Below are 11951 nucleotides of genomic sequence, written 5' to 3' on the forward strand. Positions count from 1 at the left end.
GGTCTTAAAGTGCCACTGACCACCAATGATGATGAAATGTATTATTAAGTCTATTGTTAAGTTAAAGTGTCACTGACCTCACCTTTTGGACAACCCTGCTTTGTGCACCCCAATGATTTTGTTTTCCTTTATTTCCTATCATTTAAGGCTAAGCCCCACCCAGCTGCTGTTTTTCTGTCCAATGAGAGGGTCTAATTAAAATGCTCTCATTGGACAAGCCCCAGCACCAAAACATAAGTAGATCAGCGGGGTACAATAAAGTAGCAGCTTGACATAGTTTGGAACAGTTGACAGGTTCTCTTTAGCTGATCACATTCACACACAAGATGCAGTACACTCGGGGTGAATATGATAACGGTGATAATGGTGTGTTCTCTGCAGCCCGGGAAGGACAGTATATTGCTCCCCATCATGGTGGCGGCCCGACTCATCTTCCTGCCGCTCTTCATGCTGTGTAACGTCATGCCGCGCCAATACCTGCCCGTTCTACTGTCCCACGACGCCTGGTACATCTGCATCATGATCGTCTTCGCCGTGTCCAACGGATACCTGGCCAGCCTCTGCATGTGCTTCGGACCCAAGTGAGTACCTGTCTCCTCCACACACACACACTGCCGACCCTTCATGTATCACCCTTCAGTGCTGCCCCCTGGGGTCCAGTCATATCCCTGCTCTAGGGGCCAATGGCAGCGCAAAGTGGACCCAACTATCAGACCCAAGCAGCAATTCAGCCAATCGGGTTGTTGGGCTACTGTATGAATTGTCTAATACTGCTCACCCCCCTGACACCTCGGTCTTATACTGCTCACCCCCCTGACACCTCGGTCTTATACTGCTCACCCCCCTGACACCTCGGTCTTATACTGCTCACCCCCCTGACACCTCGGTCTTATACTGCTCACCCCCCTGACACCTCGGTCTTATACTGCTCACCCCCCTGACACCTCGGTCTTATACTGCTCACCCCCCTGACACCTCGGTCTTATACTGCTCACCCCCCTGACACCTCGGTCTTATACTGCTCACCCCCCTGACACCTCGGTCTTATACTGCTCACCCCCCTGACACCTCGGTCTTATACTGCTCACCCCCCTGACACCTCGGTCTTATACTGCTCACCCCCCTGACACCTCGGTCTTATACTGCTCACCCCCCTGACACCTCGGTCTTATACTGCTCACCCCCCTGACACCTCGGTCTTATACTGCTCACCCCCCTGACACCTCGGTCTTATACTGCTCACCCCCCTGACACCTCGGTCTTATACTGCTCACCCCCCTGACACCTCGGTCTTATACTGCTCACCCCCCTGACACCTCGGTCTTATACTGCTCACCCCCCTGACACCTCGGTCTTATACTGCTCACCCCCCTGACACCTCGGTCTTATACTGCTCACCCCCCTGACACCTCGGTCTTATACTGCTCACCCCCCTGACACCTCGGTCTTATACTGCTCACCCCCCTGACACCTCGGTCTTATACTGCTCACCCCCCTGACACCTCGGTCTTATACTGCTCACCCCCCTGACACCTCGGTCTTATACTGCTCACCCCCCTGACACCTCGGTCTTATACTGCTCACCCCCCTGACACCTCGGTCTTATACTGCTCACCCCCCTGACACCTCGGTCTTATACTGCTCACCCCCCTGACACCTCGGTCTTATACTGCTCACCCCCCTGACACCTCGGTCTTATACTGCTCACCCCCCTGACACCTCGGTCTTATACTGCTCACCCCCCTGACACCTCGGTCTTATACTGCTCACCCCCCTGACACCTCGGTCTTATACTGCTCACCCCCCTGACACCTCGGTCTTATACTGCTCACCCCCCTGACACCTCGGTCTTATACTGCTCACCCCCCTGACACCTCGGTCTTATACTGCTCACCCCCCTGACACCTCGGTCTTATACTGCTCACCCCCCTGACACCTCGGTCTTATACTGCTCACCCCCCTGACACCTCGGTCTTATACTGCTCACCCCCCTGACACCTCGGTCTTATACTGCTCACCCCCCTGACACCTCGGTCTTATACTGCTCACCCCCCTGACACCTCGGTCTTATACTGCTCACCCCCCTGACACCTCGGTCTTATACTGCTCACCCCCCTGACACCTCGGTCTTATACTGCTCACCCCCCTGACACCTCGGTCTTATACTGCTCACCCCCCTGACACCTCGGTCTTATACTGCTCACCCCCCTGACACCTCGGTCTTATACTGCTCACCCCCCTGACACCTCGGTCTTATACTGCTCACCCCCCTGACACCTCGGTCTTATACTGCTCACCCCCCTGACACCTCGGTCTTATACTGCTCACCCCCCTGACACCTCGGTCTTATACTGCTCACCCCCCTGACACCTCGGTCTTATACTGCTCACCCCCCTGACACCTCGGTCTTATACTGCTCACCCCCCTGACACCTCGGTCTTATACTGCTCACCCCCCTGACACCTCGGTCTTATACTGCTCACCCCCCTGACACCTCGGTCTTATACTGCTCACCCCCCTGACACCTCGGTCTTATACTGCTCACCCCCCTGACACCTCGGTCTTATACTGCTCACCCCCCTGACACCTCGGTCTTATACTGCTCACCCCCCTGACACCTCGGTCTTATACTGCTCACCCCCCTGACACCTCGGTCTTATACTGCTCACCCCCCTGACACCTCGGTCTTATACTGCTCACCCCCCTGACACCTCGGTCTTATACTGCTCACCCCCCTGACACCTCGGTCTTATACTGCTCACCCCCCTGACACCTCGGTCTTATACTGCTCACCCCCCTGACACCTCGGTCTTATACTGCTCACCCCCCTGACACCTCGGTCTTATACTGCTCACCCCCCTGACACCTCGGTCTTATACTGCTCACCCCCCTGACACCTCGGTCTTATACTGCTCACCCCCCTGACACCTCGGTCTTATACTGCTCACCCCCCTGACACCTCGGTCTTATACTGCTCACCCCCCTGACACCTCGGTCTTATACTGCTCACCCCCCTGACACCTCGGTCTTATACTGCTCACCCCCCTGACACCTCGGTCTTATACTGCTCACCCCCCTGACACCTCGGTCTTATACTGCTCACCCCCCTGACACCTCGGTCTTATACTGCTCACCCCCCTGACACCTCGGTCTTATACTGCTCACCCCCCTGACACCTCGGTCTTATACTGCTCACCCCCCTGACACCTCGGTCTTATACTGCTCACCCCCCTGACACCTCGGTCTTATACTGCTCACCCCCCTGACACCTCGGTCTTATACTGCTCACCCCCCTGACACCTCGGTCTTATACTGCTCACCCCCCTGACACCTCGGTCTTATACTGCTCACCCCCCTGACACCTCGGTCTTATACTGCTCACCCCCCTGACACCTCGGTCTTATACTGCTCACCCCCCTGACACCTCGGTCTTATACTGCTCACCCCCCTGACACCTCGGTCTTATACTGCTCACCCCCCTGACACCTCGGTCTTATACTGCTCACCCCCCTGACACCTCGGTCTTATACTGCTCACCCCCCTGACACCTCGGTCTTATACTGCTCACCCCCCTGACACCTCGGTCTTATACTGCTCACCCCCCTGACACCTCGGTCTTATACTGCTCACCCCCCTGACACCTCGGTCTTATACTGCTCACCCCCCTGACACCTCGGTCTTATACTGCTCACCCCCCTGACACCTCGGTCTTATACTGCTCACCCCCCTGACACCTCGGTCTTATACTGCTCACCCCCCTGACACCTCGGTCTTATACTGCTCACCCCCCTGACACCTCGGTCTTATACTGCTCACCCCCCTGACACCTCGGTCTTATACTGCTCACCCCCCTGACACCTCGGTCTTATACTGCTCACCCCCCTGACACCTCGGTCTTATACTGCTCACCCCCCTGACACCTCGGTCTTATACTGCTCACCCCCCTGACACCTCGGTCTTATACTGCTCACCCCCCTGACACCTCTGTCTTATACTGCTAACCCCCCTGACACCTCTGTCTTATTTTTGCAGGAACGTGGATGTACATGAGGCAGAGACGGCCGGGGCCATCATGGCGTTCTTCCTATCGTTGGGCCTGGCGCTCGGAGCCGCCTTCTCCTTCCTCCTGAGGATTCTGGTCTGATGTTCTTCTCCCCCCCCTGATGCCCTCTCTGACACCCAGCGGAGTCCAGTGCTACCTCGTGTGCATTCAATGCACAAAGTTATCCAATCACATCCCTTATCACCGCAAGGAGCGGTCCCTCTCTCCACGTTAGTGGAGCCGCTAACTCTACCACCACCTTTTCTATTGACTTCATGTGCCTCCATGCCCTCTTCTCCGGGGGCCTCATCCCGCTGGGACAATGGGAAGGACGCGTGACGATCCGCTCCAGGCCCGGCACACACAGAGCGGCCTTGTAATGCACTGACCATAAACTCTATCCGTTATTTCTGACCGCACAAGTTCCCGGAGTGCCTGAAGAAGCGTGCCGCCGCCATGACACCCTGGTGCCATAAGAGCTTTCTCCGCCAATATCTTCTTCTTTTTATATGTATCATTGTAGAAGTCTTTCCTTAACGACTCACCTGGGCCGGGCAGAGGTCAGATCTGTGTGCAGATTCCTCATTCGGACGATTTGCTGCATTTTATATTTCTTAGTATATTATTATTATTATTTGTCTTTTAATGCCGTTCGGCGATCGGAGGAAAAAGGAGATTTTTCTTTTTTTCTTGTTTTTTTTTTTTTTACAGAAGTAACGTTTTTTGCAGAATGTGAAATAATTGACATTTATTGGCTTTTGCGTGAAATGAATTTATTTGTAATGCTGCTGGTCCTGGGATTTTATCCTTTGTACATATAAAACGCCCCACCCCACGGGGGTGCTGTATTTCACTTGGATTTACATTATGGATGCACTGATACTAGTATCGGTATTGGTGCCGATACCGAGCATTGGGGAGAGTACTCCTCTAAATGCTCAGATACCTTCCCCAATATCGGAACTTCCGGTCCAAGGAAGACGTCGTCTGAACGGCAGTGCCGTAGGGGAACATGGAGCCAGCTTCCCAGGCAATCAGGAAGCCGGGCAGCAAGTTATGACCCGCCTCTTGGCTCCCTGATTGGCCAGGGAGCCAGCTTCCTGAGCAATCAGCATCGATCCGGCTGAAACAGCCGGCTTCTTGCTGATTGGGTGACTGGCAGTGCCGAGGGAGAATGGAGCCGGCTTCCTTTCCAATCAGGAACCCGGGAGGTGGGTTATGACCTGCCTTTTGGCTCCCTGATTGGCTAGGAAGCTGGCTTTACTTGTTGCTAGGCAGCCTGGCTTCCTAACCAATCAGGAAGCCGGGCAGCACCTAATGACCCGGCTTCCTGATAGGTCAGGAAGCCAGGCTTCCTAGGAACAAGTAAAACCGGCTTCCTAGCCAATCAGAGAGGCGGGTCATGATGTGCCGCCCGGCTTCCTGATTGATTAGGAAGTCGACTTTACTTGTTCTTAGGTCAGGAAGCCAGGCTGCCTATCAGGAAGCCGGGTCATTACGTAATGCCCATCTTCCTGATTGGTTAGGAATCCAGGCTGCCTAGCAACAAGTAAAGCCAGTTTCCTAGACAATCAGGAAGCTGGACTGCACCTCATGACTCGCCACCCGGCTTCCTGATTGGCCAGGCAGCCTCGGCAAGTGAAGCCGGTGTTCTTTTGCTGGAACACCGGCTTCACAGGCAACCAGGAAGGTGGGTGGCGGGTCATTATCCGCCGCCCGACTTCCTGATAATCGGGGCACACGGCACCGGTACCCGCTATCGGTAAGTACCAAAAAAAAAAAAATCAGTATTCGATACAGAAAAACCAGTATTGGTGCATCCCCAGTTCACACTATATAAAGGTCCGAAGAAAATGAGGGGAGGTGGGGGAAGCAGTAACGGAATATTTCACACGTTTCCCGCTCAGAGGTCATTGATAGGCCGAATTTGGCAGCCTCAGCATGTGCCATTAACTCGACAACACGCTAACTTGAATACCTAAATAGCATTAAATGTTTCTTTAGGAACGCATCAGGCTTCTTCATTAATAAATGCTCTTTTTTTATATTTTAGGCTGAGAAATATGCCAAAATCTGGGGGAAAAACTGCCTCCAAATTCTCGCAATGTTGCCATGGTTGCAAGGAAGAGAAAATGTAACTTTTGGATATCTGTTGAAAATTGTGGAATGAAACCGAAAGGCTTTTTTGTTTTTTTTAAAATATAACATTAAATAAAGAAATGCTGTGTGTGGCGATCTCTTGTTGTATGCGATATCCGTTTATGAAATGTCCCTTTAAATTCCACCGCGGCCATGTGACGGACCAAACGCAGGAACACAAGTTGGGAGTTTCGACTGAATACGCCTTTTTGACGGACTGCAGCTGCTTCCTCCCCGCTCCCGGGCTGATCATCGTCGCAGTCAGTTCTGATTTCCCCCCCAAAAAAGCCAAAAAGCCCCTCAGAGCACGATGCGGCCCTCCCCTCAGAGCACGATGCGGCCCTCCCCTCAGGGCACGATGCGGCCCTCCCCTCAGTCGCACGATGCGGCCCTCCCCTCAGCCGCACGATGCGGCCCTTTATTTTTATTTACCAGCACGCTGGCCAGTCCAGTGATGGAACATCGTCTTCCAAATGTGTGATATTACATTACCATTTCCTTCTGCCAGTTCCATAACCTTCATTCAGCCCACTTCCTGTGAGCCCAGGCTGTCGAGGTCAAATGTGAGGACTTCCTTCTTCACTGAGGACCAATGTCAGGGGGGTCTTCTTCACTGAGGACCAATGTTAGGGGGGTCTTCTTCACTGAGAACCAATGTTAGTGGGGTCTTCTTTACTGCAGACCAATGTTAGGGGGGTCTTCTTCACTGAGGACCAATGTTAGGGGGTCGTCTTTACTGAGGATCAATGTTAGGGGGATCTTCTTCACTGAGGATCAATGTTAGGGGGTCTACTTCACTGAGGATCAATGCTAGGGGGTCTACTTCACTGAGGACCAATGTTAGGGGGTCTTCTTCACTGAGGATCAATGTTAGGGGGTCTACTTCACTGAGGACCAATGTTAGGGGGGCCTTCTTCACTGAGGACCAATGTTAGAGGGGTCTTCTTCACTGAGGACCAATGTTAGGGGGGTCTTCTTCACTGAGGACCAATGTTAGGGGGCCCTTCTTCACTGCGGACCAATGCGAAGGGGCCCTTCTTCACTGCGGACCAATGCGAAGGGGCCCTTCTTCACTGCGGACCAATGCGAAGGGGCCCTTCTTCACTGCGGACCAATGCGAAGGGGCCCTTCACTGCGGACCAATGCGAAGGGGCCCTTTTTCACTGCGGACCAATGTTAGGGGGGTCTTCTTCACTGAGGATCAATGTTAGTGTGGTCTTCTTTACTGCGGACCAATGTTAGGGGGGTCTTCACTGAGGATCAACGTTAGGGGGGCTCTTCTTCACTGAGGACCAATGAAGGGGCCCTTCTTCACTGAGGACCAATGTGAGGGGCCCTTCTTCACTGCGGACCAATGTGAAGGGGCCCTTCTTCACTGAGGACCAATTAAGGGGCCCTTCTTCACTGCAGACCAATGTGAAGGAGCCCTTCTTCACTGAGGACCAATTAAGGGGCCCTTCTTCACTGAGGACCAATGTGAGGGGTTCCTTTATCACTGCGGACCAATGCGAAGGGGCCCTTCTTCACTGAGGACCAATAAAGGGGCCCTTCTTCACTGAGGACCAATGTGAGGGGTTCCTTTATCACTGCGGACCAATGCGAAGGGGCCCTTCTTCACTGAGGACCAATAAAGGGGCCCTTCTTCACTGAGGACCAATGTGAGGGGTTCCTTTTTCAATGAGGACCAATGTGAAGGGGCCCTTCTTCACTGAGGACCAATGTGAGGGGTTCTTTCATCACTGCGGACCACTGCGAAGGGGCCCTTCTTCACTGAGGACCAATGTGAAGGGGCCCTTCTTCACTGTGAACCAAAGTGAGGGGCCCTTCTTCACTGAGGACCAATGTGAGGGGCTCCTTCTTCACTGCGGACCAATGTGAAGGGGCCCTTCTTCAATGAGGACCAATGTGAGGGGCTCCTTCTTCACTGCGGACCAATGTGAAGGGGCCCTTCTTCAATGAGGACCAATGTGAAGGGGCCCTTCTTCAATGAGGACCAATGAGAAGGGGCCCTTCTTCACTGAGGACCAATGTGAAGGGGCCCTTCTTCACTGAGGACCAATGAGAAGGGGCCCTTCATCACTGAGGACCAATGAAGGGGCCCTTCATCACTGAGGACCAATGTGAAGGGGCCTCCCCCCTAGTGTTTTCTGTGTTTCACAATGAAGAGATTTTTCTGGAGTATTACATTTATTAGGAACGGGGCAGAAACAGGCGTGCAGGTAAGGATTAGGGGGAGGGAATAGAGGTACAGGGGGCAGGAACAGAACAGGAGGGAAAGAATAGAGGTACAGGGGGACAAAATGGAGGTACAGGGCAAAGGATCAGAGGTAAAGAGGGGCAGGAACAGGAGGTAAAAATAAAGGAAGGGGGGGGAAAAAACTGGGCGTTCCTCCTTACAGCTCCTCACTTAAATTGGCTGCATGAGCCCGACAATGATATCATTCAAGAGGCAGGAATAGAAGCACAGGGAGCAGGAACATGCATACAGGGGGTAGAATTGTGGGACGGGCAGGAACATGCATACAGGGGGTAGAATTGTGGGATGGGCAGGGACATGCATACAGGGGGTAGAATTGTGGGACAGGGGCAGGAACATGCATACAGGGGGTAGAATTGTGGGACAGGGGCAGGCATATCCATACAGGGGGTAGAATTGTGCGACAGGGGCAGGCACATGCATACAGGGGGTAGAAATAGAGGCACCGGAGGCAGGATTTGGGGCTCGGGGGAGCAGAAGGAGAGGTGCAGGCATTTGGAAGGAAGCTGAAATGGAGGAAGCACAGGGGGCAGAGTCAGAGGAGGGGGGAGGCGGGGAAGGGAGGGGCCGGGATGGAAAGCACTAGAAGGAAAGTCGCAGCACTCCGATCTTCTTCCGCCCCAACAAATAGTCCCTCCGCTCCCTCTTCTGAGCTTTTGTTTCCTTTAACCCCGTACTTGCCGGAAGACGCAGCGACTATTTATAGACTCTCCGCAGTGTAACGTTTTAGTGTCCGTCATCCGCAGCAGATACCTATGACATCAAGATATGATGTCATAGGTGACAGGGAGTGTAGGAAATGCTGAGACTTGTAGTTCCCCTCTCCCAATCTGATCATGAATGGTGTCATTGTACTGACGGGGTCACCCGGGGTTGTGATTGGAAATTTCGGTTACTGTAATCGGTGAAATCTCACACTGTCCGACCATGAAATATTCTACGCTGTATACGGGGAATACATTAACGGCGCGTCACCCCCCGCGAAACATGGAGTATGGATCCTTCTTGAAAATAACCGTCATATTTCCAGAGGCCCCGCCCCAATCCCCGCCCACACACACATTTAACCCTTTCCCCAACACCGACGTCATACCCGCAGCGTCAACGTTCTGGTATGTTCTTCAGCCCGAAAAAACAGAATCGATAAAACTGATCCAGGCAAACGAGAAATCAGAACCGATCAGACATCGATGACGTAACAACGTAATCAATCACATGGGGTGGGGGGAGGGGTTGTCATAATAAACATTAGCGCACTGCAAACCGATTTTTGATTAATTTATAAACCATGTCGGTCATCGTCGGCCGCGACGCGTTTGATCAGATCTGGATTGGCCGCGGTCGGTTTTCACGCCGTGTCGCCGACACGATTGTCAATCGATTGCTATTGATGCACCTATCATGTCGGACACAAATGTTTCAATAAGATTGATCATTCCATAAATCTGATCTTTCCATTCGGTCGGTCTCGGCTCTGCCAGGCCGATTGGGGGGGGGAGAGTTTGATCGATCACTTCTGATCGATCGGTGTCGCCATGGAGAGAGATCAAATGGCCGCTTTGGATTGGATATATTTGTAGCGGACGGATCATGTTGACAATTTTCCGATCAATAGTGTTATATTGATAGCACCCAGCACGCTGATTGGACAAGAGAGAAATAGGCAGGGAGCCGGAGTGGTTGCCAATGGTAACGGGTTGGGAGGGAGTTGGGTTGTTGGGAAATGTGAAAATAAAAAACCAGTGTAGGGTCTCCCCCTCCCCCAATTCATACCGCACGGGGTCCCCCCTAAATCCCTTACCAGACCCTTGATCCGAGAAATGAAAAAATCCCGGCCGCCGCGTCCGAACTCTCAACGCTAATGACAGCTCTGACCCAATTGTCAACAAAGCGTGACATTACTGAACTTGATCCGCCCCTTTGTTTACATTCCGTGATGGAATGTGAACAAAGGGGAGGAGCAAGTCCTGTGATGTCACTACTCACTCTGCCCATTGGTTTACATTCCGTGAGTTCTCTGTCTCCCTAATGGGATGTAAACCAAGGGGCGGAGCAAGTCCTGTGATGTCACGACTCACTCCGCCCATTTGTTTACATTCTGTGACAGCTCCCTGTCCCTAATGGAATGTAAACAAAGGGGCGGAGCAAGTCCTATGATGTCACGACTCAATCCGCTAATGTGTTTACATTCCGTGACAGCTCTCTGTATGCTAATGGCATGTGAACAAAGGGGCGGAGCAACTCCTCTCGGCTGTGATTGGTCGGAGGGGCGGCATGGAGACATTTGCTCTGGTGCTGCGGATAAAGTTTATTGTGATTGCAGAGCCACAAACGTCACATCCCGCAATCAGAGGAAGGAGAGGGGCGGGGCATCATTATCCTCCAATCAACTGACTGGATGTCCGTCCCACTAGGATCTCTCAGGGTCATGTGACTCGACGTTGAAACCGCTAAATCCGCCTGAGGCCTTGGGATACAGGTTCTCTTTACAGAAGATTTGAACCCGAACCACAAGAATATTTATAAAGCCGCTCATCTGACATTCACCGCAGGTGAATCCTTCTGGTTCATGTGCTTTAAAAGACAGGGATCGTGTCACCGGAAGGCCATGTGGCAGGGTGACAACGCAGGAGCCCAATTGTGAGACAGCACAGAGGGTTGTCACCCTACAACAGGAAGTGCCTGGGAGGATCACTGGAGAGTATTTTATGAAATTGAACGTTGAAGCTTCAATGAACTCTCAGTTCTGGAGACTGAAACTTCCTGGTTGTCATAGTGATCCTTAGGATTCAGGTCTTTTGTAATTGACTCCACACATGACACATATATGACTTTTGGGTGGAAGGCAGTTGTGCTCTTTCCAGGAAGCGGCGGAGAACATGACTGGTGGGCCCTGACTCTACATATTGATTCATATAAGAAGCGGCCACATGTGAGGACAGAGATGACAGCGCAGGGACACTGCGCCTCACGGAGGGTTAAGGGGCGCCGTGTATGACGGTTGGAAAGTAATCTCCGCCCTGTGTTCGTTATGTATCACGCAACACCGAGCTCCACCCCCTATCCCATAAGGGGCGGTGCAATCATCTGGCCTCCGCCCTTGTGTATGAGAGGCAGCAGGTATCCCCGCCCTTTATCCTTCATGCAAGGGTGTAGGGGGCGGGGCCTCCTGCCGCGTAGAGCTGTGAGTGGGCGGAGTGATGTAAAACAGCCTGTCGAGCTAGTCCCCGCCCCTCCCTATGAGTAATGCGTGTGCGGGAGGGCGTAGGGATACGCGGCTGAGTTCTCCGCCCGGCATATATAAGGCGCCGGCTCGCTTCTGCGGCCTCTTCATTCATTCGGTCGGTCTGTCTGTCAGTGACGCGCAGCCTCCAGCCAACAAGGTACGGTAACTCCTATGGGTTAAACCTTTAAGGATCCGCTTGCGGATTGCTATAGACTCGAGTAGGTGAAAAAAAGAGGCGAGCTGGGTAACACAGAGAAAGAGAGCGAGCGGGGGGGAGGGGGGGAATG

At 52.9% G+C, this 11951-nt stretch overlaps 2 protein-coding genes across 3 annotated transcripts in view; both read left to right on the forward strand.

The window, feature by feature from the left end:
• The window catches only part of SLC29A1 (solute carrier family 29 member 1 (Augustine blood group)), a 17170-nt gene extending 12850 nt beyond the window's left edge, over positions 1 to 4320 (forward strand). Inside the window, exons 10-11 of the mRNA XM_018572111.1 lie at positions 382 to 581; positions 4033 to 4320. Of these exons, the coding sequence (XP_018427613.1) occupies positions 382 to 581; positions 4033 to 4144 (312 nt within the window). The 3' untranslated portion in view covers positions 4145 to 4320. The remainder of the gene's footprint in view (positions 1 to 381; positions 582 to 4032) is intronic.
• A 7398-nt stretch (positions 4321 to 11718) lies between these two features.
• The window catches only part of HSP90AB1 (heat shock protein 90 alpha family class B member 1), a 9169-nt gene continuing 8936 nt past the window's right edge, over positions 11719 to 11951 (forward strand). Inside the window, exon 1 of one of the 2 annotated variants that reach the window (XM_018572121.1) lies at positions 11719 to 11821. The gene's annotated coding sequence lies outside the window, so the exon portion shown is untranslated. The remainder of the gene's footprint in view (positions 11822 to 11951) is intronic. The other variant, XM_018572120.1, reaches the window with a different exon arrangement.

Source organism: Nanorana parkeri, unplaced genomic scaffold (genome assembly GCF_000935625.1).
Source record: "Nanorana parkeri isolate BGI_ZX_2015 unplaced genomic scaffold, ASM93562v1 scaffold1940, whole genome shotgun sequence".
NCBI lineage: Eukaryota > Metazoa > Chordata > Amphibia > Anura > Dicroglossidae > Nanorana > Nanorana parkeri.